General features: G+C 49.6%; 7 protein-coding genes across 7 annotated transcripts; 3 read left to right on the top strand and 4 right to left on the bottom strand.

Moving 5' to 3' along the window:
* Window positions 1-204: 204 nt before the first annotated feature.
* N7484_004173 (Major facilitator superfamily domain general substrate transporter) lies at window positions 205-1,911 on the bottom strand (the record flags this gene model as incomplete). The annotated part of the gene is made up of 4 exons (XM_057114593.1): window positions 205-1,298; window positions 1,363-1,586; window positions 1,637-1,727; window positions 1,776-1,911. Coding segments are annotated over 4 exons (1,545 nt in total), but the record flags the coding sequence as incomplete, so codon positions are not given.
* A 425-nt stretch (window positions 1,912-2,336) lies between these two features.
* On the top strand, window positions 2,337-3,826 carry N7484_004172 (NAD(P)/FAD-dependent oxidoreductase; the record flags this gene model as incomplete). The annotated part of the gene is made up of 3 exons (XM_057114592.1): window positions 2,337-2,613; window positions 2,663-3,622; window positions 3,678-3,826. The coding sequence occupies 3 exons, from the start codon at window positions 2,337-2,339 to the stop codon at window positions 3,824-3,826; spliced, it is 1,386 nt and encodes a 461-aa protein (XP_056974732.1).
* An 809-nt stretch (window positions 3,827-4,635) lies between these two features.
* N7484_004171 (class I SAM-dependent methyltransferase) lies at window positions 4,636-5,454 on the top strand (the record flags this gene model as incomplete). The annotated part of the gene is made up of 1 exon (XM_057114591.1): window positions 4,636-5,454. One exon carries the CDS (start codon window positions 4,636-4,638, stop codon window positions 5,452-5,454), a length of 819 nt encoding a protein of 272 aa, XP_056974731.1.
* Window positions 5,455-5,763: 309 nt separating this feature from the next.
* On the bottom strand, window positions 5,764-8,420 carry N7484_004170 (uncharacterized protein; the record flags this gene model as incomplete). The annotated part of the gene is made up of 3 exons (XM_057114590.1): window positions 5,764-6,337; window positions 6,389-8,056; window positions 8,113-8,420. 3 exons carry the CDS (start codon window positions 8,418-8,420, stop codon window positions 5,764-5,766), a joined length of 2,550 nt encoding a protein of 849 aa, XP_056974730.1.
* Window positions 8,421-9,689: 1,269 nt separating this feature from the next.
* Window positions 9,690-12,904, bottom strand: canA (putative cullin binding protein CanA; the record flags this gene model as incomplete). The annotated part of the gene is made up of 3 exons (XM_057114589.1): window positions 9,690-10,106; window positions 10,159-10,497; window positions 10,553-12,904. 3 exons carry the CDS (start codon window positions 12,902-12,904, stop codon window positions 9,690-9,692), a joined length of 3,108 nt encoding a protein of 1,035 aa, XP_056974729.1.
* A 38-nt stretch (window positions 12,905-12,942) lies between these two features.
* Window positions 12,943-13,612, bottom strand: N7484_004168 (ribonuclease P Rpr2/Rpp21/SNM1 subunit; the record flags this gene model as incomplete). Its single annotated transcript, XM_057114588.1, has 2 exons — window positions 12,943-13,048; window positions 13,077-13,612. The coding sequence occupies 2 exons, from the start codon at window positions 13,610-13,612 to the stop codon at window positions 12,943-12,945; spliced, it is 642 nt and encodes a 213-aa protein (XP_056974728.1).
* A 405-nt stretch (window positions 13,613-14,017) lies between these two features.
* On the top strand, window positions 14,018-15,962 carry N7484_004167 (RNA lariat debranching enzyme; the record flags this gene model as incomplete). The annotated part of the gene is made up of 3 exons (XM_057114587.1): window positions 14,018-14,053; window positions 14,133-14,234; window positions 14,286-15,962. The coding sequence occupies 3 exons, from the start codon at window positions 14,018-14,020 to the stop codon at window positions 15,960-15,962; spliced, it is 1,815 nt and encodes a 604-aa protein (XP_056974727.1).
* Between the last annotated feature and the right edge of the window lie 332 nt (window positions 15,963-16,294).

Here is a 16,294-nt window from a genome sequence, read left to right as displayed (position 1 = left end):
TATTAGACTCACCTGAGCTGGATCCGGTCATGGTATTGGGTGTCCAGCATTTGCATGTTCGCATTTCTGGAGTTAAAAGCCTTGGGATTATTGCGATAGCGCTTTACCATTTGAATGGAAGATATTTTACCCTCCTAATCATATTATTCATTCGAAGCTGCCATTAATTATCTGAATGCTGGGTGTTATAACGAATGTTTGAGCCTAAGATTCAGCCAAAGTTATAGTCTTTGCTGTTTTCCTATCGGTTACTGACAGCTGTGCTTGTTCACGGTCACCAGTCGACGGTCCTGAAACGCTATCATGAACAACCACCTGACCTTCAAGGGTATCGAAAAATGCCGCGCGCTTTGGCAGAAGATATCTTACATCAATGATGCGAAGTAAACATGTCATCAGAATCACAAGCACCAGCAATGCAAGAGCTGACTGCCATCCATACTTATAATACGGTGCCTGTGAGGCAGGCCAAACTAGGACCTGAGACCAAGCCGAGATAGCATAGTATCCCGCAACCGAGACGCCGACGATCAGCGTACGGGCCTCAGGATCCTGTGGAATAAGATCCGAAAGCCAGGCAAAGATAAGCGGTGCCGTCCCGAGACAAATGTAGGAAATGAAATAGGATGCGTAAGCACCCGACAGAGGAACGGCATCGGGATGGGAAGTCCAGATACTCATGATTATGCACGGGATAATCCCAATAACGCCTTGCGCAACAATCAAAGTCCAACGCGTTCGCAGGAAATCCGAAAGCAGAGCCCAGATCCAAACGAAAACCACGTTGATGGCTGACCCTCCAATCGGGATGGCGTTTACTTCAGTGACAGTCCATCTTGCGCTGCCATCTGGATTCTTGAGTGATTTCAGGAAGAGTGAGAAATACACATATCCATAGGTTCCCAGGACCGTCGCGATATAGAGCACGGCAATGAAGTAAATCACCCAACCTGAAAAGGCACGCTTGGCACCCGCCCAGCTCATTTTCTTAGGCTCGGCACGACCGTGTCGAGCTAATCGTTCCATTGATAGCTCTGCGTGAACTTTCTTGAACCAGAATGCTCGGGGGTTTGGCTTGTTGGGAAGGTCTGGGATCATGAAGAACCCGGCAAAGCCCCATATGACTGTTATTATAGAGTTTATTACAAACAGCCAGCGCCAACCGGCCAGTCCACCGTGGCCGTCTAGAGTGTCTGAAATTGCTGCCTGTAAAGCGCCTGACATCATTTGTCCAACTGCTTGGCAGGAGTGGTAGAAGCCCATGCGCTTGGCTAGCTCCGTTGGCGTATACCAGTACACTGTGATATTGTTAGCTTTATCAACGACCTCAGTGAGTAGAATGGAAGTAGATAGTAAACGCACTGAGCAAGGTCATCATGCCTGGCCAGGCACTGCTCTCGCAAAGGCCAAGGAAGACTCGAAGTACATATATCTGCTTGGCGCTTGTAGCCATGGCAATAAGACCGGTGAATAGACCCCAGAGAATTTCTAATCCGGGTAGCCAGAAGCTTGGTCGAACATAGGTCAATATGATCTGGGACGGAATGAGCATGACGCAATAAGCTGCATTGAAGTATGTCGTGAATCTTATAATCATCAGTCCTGAGTCAATAAAGTGGAACTCGATGTAGCTTACAGATTTAACTCGTTTCCATAGAGATGCAAATCTTCCATCATGCCGGAGACGTAGGCATTGTTAATATTTTGCTGATCGAGATATTTGATAACTGGACATTATTAGCTTCCCGTTTGATGAGTCGTACTGTCTTTGGTACCTTGAGATAGACACCCGAACGTCAAAAGAAACGTATCCAGGCGTCTCACGAGAGCCTTCTCCTCAGGTGAGCGCTCATTACTCCCTTCCGGGTTTTCAGACGGAACGTGACGAAAGATCCTCCAGGTTCCCATAATAACTTTGAGGAGAGGAGAGAATCAAACGTCAAGATTCGCGCACCTGGCGCGCTGTTAAGAACTGCAGAGGGAGTCAAGATAAGAGAGTTCTCCAAGCGCCACAAAGGACCTGCAGATCTGAGGGGGAGTGCGTGTGATAAGAGCTCGTGCAGTCGTATTCCACGGCGTAACCTCGGACGTCGGGAGCGATACCGGCTCAAGATGTATCAAAGCTCACATAAGACTATGGGCAGGTCGATGCGATAGGGTAGCATATGCCAAGTGTCGATCACTTGCGTTGATAAGTTTTGGGGAAATCCGCGATAAGGCGATATCTTCCCCGCACGACTATCTTGCCCGATGACTGATACCTTAACTGACACTCTGATATGTCCCTTCTCGCAGTTTCATAAAATCCAGCTCATTGGGCAGTACAATTTGCAGCGATGGCAGACGAAAATTCAAGCAATAGTTTGCCTCGACCGACCCCTTGCTTGAGTTATTGGCAACGCACCACTCGGGCCTTCCCACATTTATTCGCGAATCAAAACACCAGAGTCCCTACACGAGCGAAATACGTAATTATCGGATCAGGTCTTTCTGGCGCTCTCACAACCTTTGAGCTCCTAGAAGGAGGAGTGAAGGGCGAGGATGTCATCATTTTGGAAGCGCGCGAAGCGGCCAGCGGCGCAACCTCCAGGAATGCCGGTCATGTCCGCCCCGGTATGTTTTCCAACAAAAGCAGAAAGGACGTGGACTAATAGGTTGGTAGATGCATTTCGTGGGTTCAGTGCCTACTCAAAGGTCCATGGGCCAGAACAGGCATTGAAGATTATCGCCAACGAGCGAATTGTTCTAGAAAAAGTGGACGAGTTTGTGAAAAAGCATAACGTGCAATGTGATTTCAACTTGACATCTACTTTTGATGTTTGCATGACGCCTGAGTTTGCCAAATACGAGGCAGAAAGTCTTGAAGCCTATAAGCAAGCCGGGGGTGAGACGTCCCATATCAAGTATTTCGAAGGCGAGGAAGCCCGAGAGAAGACCAGGGTCCTTGGGGCAGTTGCAGCGTATGAGTGGCCGGCAGGATCCAGTCATCCAGCCAAATTGGTTCAGTTTATCTTACAGTCAATGATCGGAAAGGGTGTGCAGATATTCACATTTTGTCCCGCTACGGCCATAAAGGAAAGCGAATCTGAGCCGGAACAGTGGGATGTACACACCCCTCAAGGCACCATAACCACTGAAAAGATCATACACTGCACAAATGCCCATGCGGCCCTCTTGCTCCCTCAATTAGAAGCATATGTGCGACCAAACCGTGCTCAGGCCCATTCTTTGGTTCCAAACCCGGCATTTGGAGCTGAGAACGTTCTCCAGAAGACATTTTCGCTCCGCTATAGTCTCTACCATTTCTATTCTTTGATTCAACGCAGAGTAGACGGTACACTCATTCTTGGAGTCTCAAGATCAAATCCCACCTTAAGTCCTGAAACATTGGCTAGTCGTTTCAGCACTGATGATACGCATTACAATCAAGAGATTGCTGATGACGCGCTGAATAGCTTCACGAAGATATTTCCTGATTATGCATCGCAAGGTGCTGTACATGGTGAAGGGTTGGATCATTCGTGGACTGGAATTATTGCCATGACACCTGATTCCGTTCCGTTTGTTGGTGCTATTGAATCACTTCCTGGACAGTATATTTGTGCTGGGTTTAATGGCCATGGTAAGAGGACCTATTGAGCCCGCGGCAGGCGAAAGCTAATAAAACTATTATTTAGGAATGGCACGCATATTCACTAGCGCCCCTGGTGTGGCAAAACTTGCTTTAGGTCATGACTGGTCCACGACTGGGCTGCCGGAATGTTTTCAGTTTAGTCGAGAAAGACAGTCTCGACTTGCGGAGGGTGGACTGCCATCTATATGGTAGAAGAGTAATCCATCCTACGGTGTCAATATTTCTGGCACAGTACACTACATACGCTCATGATAGAGGCCCGGCTTGCTGAGCACTATGCACGTGGACAGGTAGCTCTGGAGATATCTAAATGTTATTGATCTCAAAGCCTGGGTATCAGTCAAAAGGCAGAGAGATCATAGCACCCCGAATTCGCTTTCATTGATGGGCCCAGAGTTAAGAAACTACTGTTGGGACTATGAAAGTGGTAGAAGTGGGACCAACAGGCTTGAGGTACGCACCCCGATGTCGGGGTATCGAAGTATATCGCGTGGTCGGATGCCTAGATGTATTGCGTTCATGTTCACTGTGATTTGTATTCCGAAATGTAAATATCGTGTCTATCCTTTCTCAAAAAACCATAACTGTGTCATTTCAATTCTCGGAATATCTCAGTTGGATATCTGAATTGTTCCACTTTGGATTTGCTACGAATATCCGTGCTCCCAAGACCAGATTCGAGCAGACTTCCAAACTTCACAGATTTTGGAAACACTGAATTATTCATGACAATCATTCGATCAGACTGGGATTCCTCCACAACTCACGTAGCCAATTAAAACACTCCTATCTGATATGAACCATACGCCAGTCCGCTGACATACCTGACGTGCCGCACTGGCCGCCGATATCGGTCATCAACTACAACCCGCCAGGAGCTCGACGAACACATATAAACCAGCAATACGCACTTCAATATCATAGAACAGACAAAAGAGAATCAAGGACTTCTCTCAAAAACCTCCCAATCTCCCGAAATAAAACAAATCAAATCCATAACAATGGCAGCCAAAACAGAAGCAGCCGTCTACACCCACGGCCACCACGCCTCAGTCCTCCGCTCTCACAGCACACGGACAGCCCTTAACTCCGCGAGCTTTCTACTCCCACACCTTAAGCCGGATATGAAAATTCTCGACATCGGTTGTGGGCCCGGCACAATCACAGTCGACCTAGCAGAATGTGTCCCACAAGGGCACGTAACAGGCCTCGAGCGTGTAGGCGACGTCCTCTCTGGCGCACAAGCCCTTGCCAACTCACGCGGCGTGAAGAACATTTCCTTTGTGGTCGGCGATGGCAACGGTCTGACCTATGCAGACGAAAGTTTCGATGTCGTATTCTGCCACCAGGTTCTGCAACATGTTGCTGATCCCATAGGTATGCTCAAGGAGATGAAGCGCGTGACAAAGAAAGGCGGAATTGTCGCTGCTAGAGAAGCGGATTATTCTGTCTTTATGTGGTTCCCTGAGATTAAGGGTTTGAGAGACTGGCAGGATCTTTATGATCGGGTTGCGAGGCGGAATGGGGGTGAGCCTAATGCGGGACGGTTCTTGCATTCTTGGGCTAGACAGGCTGGGTTTGAGAATATGAAACATAGTGTTTCTTCTTGGTGTTATGGGGAGAAGAGTGAGGTTGCTTGGTGGAGTGAGACTTGGCAGGAGAGGGCTTTGAAGTCTTCTTTTGCTACTACGGCGCTTGAGGGGGGCTTGGCTACTGTTGAGGATTTGGAGAGAATTTCGAAGTGTTGGAAGGCTTGGGGTGAGGATGTCGATGCTTTTATTTCTATCCCTAGTGCGGAGATTGTTTGTTTTAAGCAGTAGGATTGTTTTCAGTTAGATACATTGTTCATAATCATGGATTTACGGATTTCGAATACTTTGCGTATGTAATACATATATAGTGCCAGCTTATTCGATGATTATCGATGGGGTTTGTTTGAAAATGACCAAACATGCTTGGTCTTTGAGTTGAAAATGAAACATACTGTACAATTGGACATTCGTAGCCACTAGCGAATTTTCCCATGTGCCCAACTCCGAACAATGCAAAACTCCAGCAGAAATGTTATATCAAGCGATGACCCGAGATATGATTCCCAGGTCGAACGCGTGCCTCATTAGGAATGCCTCCTAGTTTTCCGGCACATATTCATACCGACGCCAATTCTCCGAAACCCACCACTGAGCAACATGTGCAGCTTCCTTGATCCACTCCACAGCCACTTCGCCGTGAACCCCTGCAACATCCTCCAGCAAAGGAATCAAAGAAAAAGACTGCAGAGTATGGAGCTCATGCGGATCAATATCGACATCCGTGAATCTCCACTCCACGTCTTGAACAAGAGGAATGACTAACCGGTATGGCTTCGACGCAGATCGCAGGGCAAGCCAAGTTCCACCGGTGTTCATCACGGAGAATTGCCAGTCCTGTCGCCCGTCTTTTTCCGTAACGAGATCTCGGATAATGGACTGGCCTTCATAGAGAGGGAGGAGTTCTTTGATAGCACGCGTTGCGGCTTCATCCACGGAGCCAGATTCGACTAACAGATCGAGAATAGTAGGGAGGATTTGCATTGATGTGACTCGGCCATCGACGTTAATCGGCGGTAGCTGTGGGTGCGAGAAGACGAGAGGAACATGGAAGTTGGATACATGGGGATTGTCGTAAGGAGTGGCTCCGCCGTCTTCAATAATGGATAGGCCGCTACTCAAATTAGTGAGGTACTCGATGGCAGTCTGGATTAGAGAAACTTACTGATCACCGACCATGACTATCAAGGACTCATTAATTACCTCCGTCTCTGTCAAAACTTCAAGGATCTCCCCAAGCCACCTATCTGCAACTCCAAGGGTGTTTAAGTAGCGCGCGATTCTGTCATTATGATTGAAAATGCTGGTTGGCATGAATTTTTCATACTTTTCACCCACAGGCATGTCCCAGGGATAATGGGTTTGACCTGTCAGATGAGTGAGGAAAAGTCGCTTCTGATTTGTTTCTGCATCCAGGACGGCATGCGAAAGGTAATCACGGAGTTCATGTTCTGGGTATCCCCAGAAGTTGAACTTCTGGGGAGCTGGTCCCTTCTTATTCTTCGAGTCCTCGGTGATCGTGTCGTCAATGATTTTCTTATCAAATCCAAGTGCTGGAATAAGATAATTCTGGTTGTCGTAATTATCGGTGATACTTTGCATAAACAAAGAGTGCCAGGGCCAGGTCTTGTAGTCATCTTGTTTCACATCCTTGGTAATGTTTGGCATCAGGTTCAAGGCATTTAAAATATGCGGCATACAGGGCTCATAAATGTGGTGTAGAAATTCTCGATTGAAGTCAACAACCAACGGTGCAATGCCGCAAACGCTCGCAAGGATGCTTTTGAGAGTAAAAGTATCGCCTGTGTAGGCATTGGTCGCAAAGATACCACCATAAGGCTGAAATACTTCGTTGTCGTTGTCAAACCCGGATCGGACTCTAGTAAATCTCTCTGCATTGCGCGTCAAATTGGCCAATCGCTTGACAACTTCATCTGGGATCTTTTTGTCGGATTGCGCCTCTCGAATTAAATTACCGAGATATGATTCTTTGCGCACAGGAAAAACGTCGGCACGGGTGCTTTCCAGTTTGATAAGAAGGACATGCTTGATGCTAACATTGCCGCCACTGAGAGTATCACGCAGTGACTCCAGGATGTCACGATCAAGATTGGAAATGTGCAAAGGGTCTAAAGCCGGGTCGTAGTGTTGCCGTTGCGTGCCATTGGCACCTTTGTACCAGTCTCGGAAGCCTGCCACTTCCTCAAGGGGAAGCCAATCGAACTTTGGAGCTTCGCCTAGGGCTGTGTGGTTGTACAGCCAGCCGTAATCGCCCGGTAAATCTGGAATAACTACCGAAGTTGAATCTGCGCCTGGGGACTTTTCCAATGGAGTGATTATCACAGTTTGTGAAAGAAAGCCGTATGCATCGTCGAACGGGCGAAATGCTCGAAGGACAATTATATAGATAGCAGCTGAGATGAGAAGCACTCGAGGCAGAACAGATCGTTTGGTCTGGATATTTTCCTTGGATGTGTGCAACCGTGACATTGTTTGTGACTCGGGATCATTATCGCCATCCTTCTCCCAGTCCTCATCATCCAACGGCTCGTAGTTTTCTGAGAGATCTGTTTTCCAGCATCTGAAAATTAGAGAAATTGCCCACCACAAAATCGAAATCCCTTTGCCGGTGAGGTTGTATAGGAACGGGGTGGATGCCCACGCAATCAGACCAAACAAAATCTCGCCAATGAAGATACCAGTCAGTCCAGTCAACAACGTCTTGATCGAAGCGGCATCACGGTGGAAGGAATGCGCCTGTCGCCAATGAATCTCGGCGCCGGTTTTGGTGTAGAAGGATATGTTTGCGGCGGCTAGTACGGAGATCACCAAACTAGAGTAAAACACAGTAATTAGCTCAATGAACCCGATAGGATCGACTATGCGCACCTCGACCAAATCCCTACCAAAGCTAGCACACCACGAACCCATTTCCTTTGAAATTCTTGGCACACGGTGTATGCAATGAGGATGCAGATAATGTCTTGCAAAAAGAACGTAGGGCCCCACAGCACGAAGCGAGCGACGGTTAGGGAGTTGAGATGAGAGTAAATATGAAGCACTTTGGCACTTAACACGCCAATGAACAAAAGCGAGAACCAATATTGGCGAGTCTTGGGCCAGAAGACGTCGAACCAAAGACTGGGGGAGAGAAGGACGCGAGCCAGACTGTGGCAGCTCTGGCGAGCGAGTTTCATTGTGTCAGGCTTGAGGACAATCTAGGCATGTAGAGGTCTATTTGGACAAAAGAAAAGGATTGGGGAACTAAAGGGTAAAAGGAAGGGTCTTCAGGCTTACATGGAGGCTGAGAATAGAAACAGCCCGAGTATTGTCAAAGTCCAATACATCACAAATAGAACATCACGGTAGAATTTACTAGTGGCGTCGGTTGAAAGCCCCCAATTTTGCATAGAGTCGCGTGCCCCAGTCAGCCAATCATCAAACTCAACTCCCGTAGTTGCTCAGGCACACAGTCATCTTGTGCCTGTCCTGTTGGTCTCGCTCGTGTTACCAGCTGACCGTACGGGTCCGCCGTTTTTTCTTGTTGACTTCCCCTATTTTCTTTTACATTCAGGCGTTCCGGGGCCCATCCGATGCTACCGGACTAATTTGGTGGCTGCTTCCAGGGTCTGAATCAAGATTCCAGCTTATGGCTGCCTTACGCTCTACCAGTGGGGCCACATGGATGGGTTTCCAGGATTTCCAGGGTTTCCAAGGTTTCCGTGCTGCATACCCCTATAGGAAGTGAAACCTGGTCCCGTATTTCCAGGGTTTGAGGCTTGGAAATGACTAAAGTTTCGGTGTCACGGACTCCAGTGTGTGCATGTACTTAGGGAGAAGCCAAGCTTTCGTTAGGGGAATCCTTCGCGACTGCCCCACTGGTCACGTGGCCCATGTGGGACTACGTGCCTGTTGGTCATGTTTGTTGGCTTTCAAAGAGAGCCTGGAGTGATTCCCCAATCATCACGCAATAACCATCTTATGCATTTCGTGCCCTTGAAAAATTACAGTACTTCGACAATTCAGAAATTTCTGACAAATCATCTATTTCACAGACTTGAGTATACTTCGAAGGAACAGGCTGCCTACCCATACATAGATATCCTTGGTGAATCCCCATTAGCTAGATACATAAAGGGCCTGCAATATGAGTTTACCGCCATGATTTGCGTATTTGGATCCCTTAGAATACGCCTCTTGACCACTGGATAATTGTGAAGAAATCCTATATTATACACTGTGACGTGGACGGACTAGAAGCGCAGCTGGTTCCAGGAGCTTCTGCAGTAGCACAGGGTAAAAAGGCCGATATTGCTATCAGACGATGGCCAATATAATGGTAGTACTGGATGGCGAGAGATGCACCGTAATAAGATGGTAAGAATGTGCATTTATTTCATAGCTATGCAGTCTTTGCCATACAACTATTCTCAGAGACGTGACTGTACCAGGAGGCTCTATGGGATTTACAAGTCCGATTCAAGACTCTGGAACTGAGAAGCAAAGTTTTTCCGAACCCATTCCATGTATCCTTTCCACTTGTGTAAATCATTCGAGGCTTCGGCAGCCGGAAACGCCTTGCTAAGCTCCTTGGTGATCTTGAGGATACCAAGGGATGCCTCTTGGGCCTTCTCCAGCTCTTGTTTGACGGCGTTGTCCTTAGGCTTGAACGACAAGATGGCCGTATAGCGCTCAGCCAGGGCATCCAGACGTCGCTCAGTTTCCTCGGGGACAGAGATGATGAGTTTGGAGGTCATCAGATTGCTGACGGCGCGGATATCTTGCTCGTCTTCAACACCGGCAAGAACACGATCAAAAAGTTCGGAGAGGTGGAAGCGGGCAAATGACGTATCCAGGGAAGCGTAGAGGGTTTCGTAAGCGCTCTGTAATGAATGGTCAGTTGATTTATTGAGAAGCAGAATACGTAAAACGAACCTTGCGCAAGTCGAGTCCGTCGTCCACCTTGTGCTTGAAAGGACCCATTTGGACCTCACGGATTAGCTCCGGCTTGACGTGGGCGTCACCGAAAACTGCAGGAAGCAATTCACCCAGGTGTGGCAGGAGAAGATTCATCTTATTATGAATGGCAGAGTTTAGTGTAGTCAATGCAAGTCGATGGTTGCCAAGATCCTGGTCTGCTAGCATGCTAGTCAATAGAGGCACTATCAGTGGTCGCAGAACAACGTTAAAAGCGTCGCTTGCATCAGCTAATGTGTAACGGAAGGCTGAAATGACTACCCCACGCACAACAGGGTCCGAATTGTTGAGGTGCTCCTGCAGAAGACTTGTCAGCGTTCGTTATATGACCAAGGGGCTATCCATGGCTTACCTGGAAGTGAGGGATGTAGGCCACAGGATCAATCAGAGCAAGTCGGCCAATGCACTCTGCACCCACGGCACGGTTGTCTTCTTCCTGGGAGACCTGCAGCAACGACTGCCACAGTTTGAGGGCAGTCGGAGCCAGCTCAGGACGCACGTCAGCATGCTGAAGCAATTCGCGAACTGAATGCAGGAGCAAATAGCTCTGAGGGTTGGATTTGACCAGCCCGTTCAAAATGATGGGGAGGTAAGCCTTGACACTCCCGGCGGACGCATTTCCAAGGGCTGTAGCAGCAGCCAAGCGAACGTGGTCAGAGGGAGAGTCGAAGTGAGCAATGAAGATATCCGGGGTCAATGAACACTCGGCACCCATTCGCAAAGCAATTTCGCCAAGAATGGCCAGTGCGAGACATTTGCGGCTGTCATCTGTAGCAGTGCTCAACTCAGTAGAGAAGTCATCCATTGTGACTCCCAGGTTCGGTCCGCCATGAACAAGTAGAGTACCGACAGCTCTCCCAACAACAGAAGCGTCGCCAGTAATGCCGACATTTTGAAGCAAGCTCTGCATCAATGGAGCGCCGACTCCTTCGTCGCCGATGACTTTTACTAGAAGAAGCAGAGCCTTCAAGACGGTGCCCACTAGTGGCTGCTTGACAATTGAACAAATCGACTGAATGAGAGACTCATTAGCAAGGGTCTTTGAATTGCCAGGAACAAGCTTGGCAATGATGATCAGAGTAGGAGTGAGAAGATGGAAGTCGGGTGCGGACAAAAGCGGCAGCAAAGCTGTCTCCAGGCTAGCCATAGTGTCGGGGCTGATATGAGAACGAGTGTTACTGTTCATAGCACTGCTTCGGAGGGCCTCAAGGCATGAGCTGCGCAATGCACGATCTGCCTTTCGCAGATTCGAGCCCAGTTCAATGGTGACGGTGTTGACCCAGTCGCTGCTGATGTCGCCTTGGCAGCTAGCCAAAACAATCACATCATCAATGGCACGAACAGCGGCCAGCCGGGTTGTTTCATTTTTCACACGGTCGACTAAGATGTCAAGGCCCTTTGATCGGCGGTCGGTAGAAAGATACTCGGTTCCGCGCTCACCAGATGTACGTGCTAGTATGACACCGAATACATGAATCGCTCGCTGGCGAACCTCCAGGTCGGCGCTGGTGTCAGTGATCCGAGCGAGGACAACGTCATAAAGCTTCTCCAGTTGCATGGCAACATCCGGGCTATTTTCCGACACACGGGGCGGGGTCAGAGCCTTCGCAATTTGTTCCACAGCACCTAGCGCCTCACTGCTAACTTTGTAGTTACGCTCATTGACAGCTCCAACAACGCCCGGCACTAAAGCGATAAGGAATGGGAGAAGGGAGTCTGATAAGTGTGTTTCCGCAATGGCAGAAACCAGGCCAAGGGTTTCGATCTGTAGAGTACCAGCGCTGACAGCCGCACCTGAGTGGGCAGCTGAGCTGCCTACAAGCGACGATGTTTTCAATGCATCCGCGATCAAATCTTCAATCTGCTGGAGATGATCAGCCAATCCTCCATACCGGACCAACGAAAGGCTTTTCAAGAGGACGATGGCAGCCTGTCGCAAGGGCATTGAGGCCTGCTTCCACGACTTCACGAGGCTCTGAACAATGAGAGGAACGGAACGGGCCAGGTCCGCCTGGGGTCCCGACTTTGGCGATGAAGGAACAACCGGAGAGTCAATGGCTGAGGAGGCCCCCACTCCAGGCTCAAAGTCCACCATGCTCGCATCACTGTCCTGGCGTCTTCTCTTGCGAGAGTTCTTCGACCCTCCCACAGCTTCTAGGTAGCCACTAGAAGTGAGGACTATGGAGCCTTCACTTGTTTTGCGCACCAGTGCCGTCAGAGTAGAGACTACTTCCAATTTCACGCTCTCCTCTCGCTCTTTGCTGATACGGGTGATCAAGGCTGGCGCAACCTGCTGGTAGAGAGTGGCATCCTCCAGGCCACTGTTGCGACCAAAAGTTGAAATGAGGCTGTAGAGAAGCTTGGCTGCGCATCGGCGGACCTTCCAGCTCATGTCATCTACATCACTGTATCCACCTTCCTCCTCAAAATCCCCAAACTCGTCATCATCCATGTCTGGCTCCTCGGTCGCGTCGTCCTCACTGCCATCATCTTGCGTGCCACCCATCTCTTCATCGTCCTCCATTTCGGCGACATTGGGGTCGTATTTTAGGAATCGCAGGGCGGCTCGGGTGGTGTTCGTGAGGTAAGGTTGCATCTGCTGGTTGCAAGAGCTGATCAGAGCCTCCAGGGTGACAAGGGCGGTCTCCCGGAGCTCATCGGCCTGGGGATCGTGATCTTCATCATCAAGGGAGTACGTAGACATCTTGTTTAGACGCTTCCGCCAAAAAGCCAATCTGTCGATCACAGAAGGGAGTCGTATCGACATTGTTGGAGCTTGCCTCCACCCCGCGCTAACCCGGAATTAAGTGGGGCCGCTCCGAGCTCCAGAGGCCAAGAGCCTCGTTCACTGTAGAAAGTCGAATAGATCGAGTGACGGTTGACTTTTTTGTTTAGCGGCCAGGAGTGCTTGGAGTCCACCTTTCTTGCGGGTTTTAGCTCGCTTTTTGCTGCTGACGTTCTCGGCTGTTTTAGGTGGATCAGACAGTGCTGATAATTCGGATGCTGAAGATTCTGCTGGGATTGATGTTGATGGAATTGGAGAAGTTGTAGCAGTTGCAGGAACTGAAGGACGAGCAGAAGGTTTAGAGGGTTTAGATAGTGACTTTTGACGTGAAAGTACTGTTCGTTGCCTACAGCGCAAACACTTGTACACCGTGGCACTCCCCATGAAACTGGCTTTCTTCTTTCCCTTTTCTTGGACTCGAGTGACTTGAGTGGTTTTTGGAGATTTTCTCAAGCTACCACAGGCACAATGATGCTTTTTTTGGTGGGTATTGAGTGGTTTCAACTCCTCATGAAGCATCCGGGTATGAACACCTAAGAGATGCGCTGACGTGGATGGGCTACGTGTGGCCAACCACTCAGCTGCTTCACTTAGAAAGTGTAACTGGGGAACTTCCATAGGGGCCATAGTCAAGTAATTACTCCGAATAGATACTGGAAATGGAAGCAAACCAAATCCCTCGAAGGTGGAGGTTGAAGTGAATGAAAAAAAAATTCGACGAATTAGGAGCGTTCGTCCCTTTCCCGATTAAGCCTAATCCAATTCACTTTCACGTACAGTCACTGTCAACTCCCCGAGGCCGATCTATAGGTTTCCTCCATATTCTTGCTTCCCGTCTTCTCTCCTCTCCTTCCATACCATTGTCTCCAGTTTCATATTTCGCCATGCACTTTAGTTGGATTTGAACTTAACACTGCTGCCTCTGCTCTGCTGCTAAGCCATCAGCACTCCAGAGCGTCTTCGATCTACACTCATCCTTTTCATCCTATTCCCCTTCAATCCCCTTGACATTTCTTCTGAGCCCGCTTCACCATGTCTTCTCCCATCCGTATCGCCTCTGTTGGCTGTGTAAGTCCCCCTTTCTCGATTCAGTCATGCCATATGAGCTGGCAATTATCATGCTTCCAAGACTGACTCAATGACACAGGGCCACGGCGCACTGAATGAGATATATCATAATCTCTCAGTTGAAATGGCCAAGCGCTCTTGGGATTCCGTGGACTGTGTCATAATTGGCGGTGACTTCCAGGTAAGATTTCGTCCTATTTTTTCTCTTGAAGACATACTGATGAAACTCCAGTCACTACGGAACAGTAATGATGCCACTTGCATTTCAGTTCCACCAAAGTACAAGTCAATGGGAGACTTCCATGAGTACTACTCGGGACAGCGCGTTGCGCCTGTCTTGACCATTTTCTGTGGCGGTAACCACGAGGCTGGCAACTACTTGTTCGAGCTTTACTACGGCGGCTGGGTTGCCCCCAATATTTACTATCTCGGCGCTGCCAATGTCCTCCGCCTCGGTCCTCTCCGTATTTCTGGTATGTCGGGAATTTGGAAGGGCTACGACTATGGCAAGTCGCATTATGAGCGCTTGCCTTATAACGACGAGGACGTTCAGAGTATTTATCATACCCGCGAAATCGATATTCGCAAACTGCTCCAAGTACGTACCCAGGTTGACATCGGTTTGTCTCATGACTGGCCCCGTGCTATCGAGAAGTCGGGAGACTCCGCGGCCCTTTTCCAGAAGAAAAAACATCTGCGTGACGATTCTATTCACGGTCGCCTCGGCAGCAAAGCTGCTCGCGATGTCCTAGATCGACTTCGCCCAGCCTACTGGTTCTCGGCTCACCTCCACGCGCGTTTCGCTCTTACCATGGGTCATGATGGTACTGCTATCCAGAAGACCGAGCCTTCATGTGACGAGCCCCTCGAATGGCGTTACGCTGGTGTTGCTGCACCCGTCACTCCTGTCAAGGTCAAGCCCAGCCCCAATAAGCAGCCCAGTCCAGCCCCGGTGGTTGGCAATCCTGCAGACAGTGTTCAATCTCATCTGGCAGCATGGCAGACCTCTGGGGCAAAGGACGCGGCTGAGGAACTCCAGGTTCAGAATGACGACGAGATCGCCTTAGACAGTGGCTCCTCGGCCACTGGCTCGCCACCTGCCAAGCGAGCCGTGCCTGCAGCGTTGGACAGTATCTGCGAAAGCAAGACTATCATGAAGGATACAATCCCAGAAAGCATCCGCAACAAGCTGCCTACAAGCCTCGCAGCCCCGGTCGATTCGATCCCGGAGGCGATCCGCAGTAAACTACCAGCCAGCCTCACTCAGCCACCTCGGCGGCCAGAGACCCCGAAGATGAGCCACCCAGAGGCCATCAAAAACCGGGTCACCAAGTTCCTGGCTCTTGACAAGCCAGGTGGCCATGGTCCTTATCTCGAGCTAGTCGAGGTGAAACCTATCTCTGACCAAACGAACACCAACTTTGAGCGCCCCTTCCGCCTTCAGTACGACAAAGAATGGCTGGCAATTACACGTGCCTTTGCCCAGGATCTCCAACTCGGGGAGTTCAGAGCAAATGTTCCCGCTAATCTGGGCGAAGCAGGATATCTCCCGTCAATCCTGGAGGCAGAAGCATGGGTTGAGAAGAACGTCGTGGAGCAAGGGAAGTTGGATGTCCCATACAACTTTGTCCGCATCGCTCCGGTATTCGACCCATCCGTGCCGGTCACCACTATCGATGCCCCGCCTGAATACCCCAATCCGCAGACAGCGGAGTTCTGTAAACTCGTGGGCATCGAGAACAAGTTCGCCCTTTCGGACGAGGAATTGGCGACTCGCCTGGCCCAAGGGCCCCGCCCTAACTCCCGTTCGAATTTCGACCCGAGCCACCGTCGGGGCGCTCGAGGTCGTCGTCAGGCGCGTGGTGGTCCGCGTGGTGGTCCGCGCGGTGGTGGTCAGAGATTTGGCTGAGGGTGCCGGCGTGAGTGGTCAGAGGACTTGCTGACGGGGGCGGAAGTGAGTGATCACTGAAGAAGAGGGGGTGATTGATCAACGATAAATATAGGAGATGAGTGATCAAGTAATCTGGCTAGGAGTGGAGCCGTGTCTCTGTGGTGATGTTGGTTCAAGGTTCACCGATGGCGGTTAGGCCTCCTGGAGAGTTTATACAATGTATCAATGGAAAAAAGCAGAAGAGGGGGGGAGAGAGAGAATGAGCATTAGGCAGGATCTCAAAATCCATTGTTTCTGGAATGCTTAAAAATCTCTGAGTATTGTAGTCATCTATTCACTTAATTCTCATT

This window comes from Penicillium longicatenatum (assembly GCF_028827895.1).
Source record: "Penicillium longicatenatum strain IBT 33135 chromosome Unknown contig_2_segment0_segment0, whole genome shotgun sequence".
Lineage (NCBI taxonomy): Eukaryota > Fungi > Ascomycota > Eurotiomycetes > Eurotiales > Aspergillaceae > Penicillium > Penicillium longicatenatum.
The sequence above is the reverse complement of the archived record's forward strand: the minus strand, read 5'-3'. Positions and strand labels throughout refer to the sequence as shown.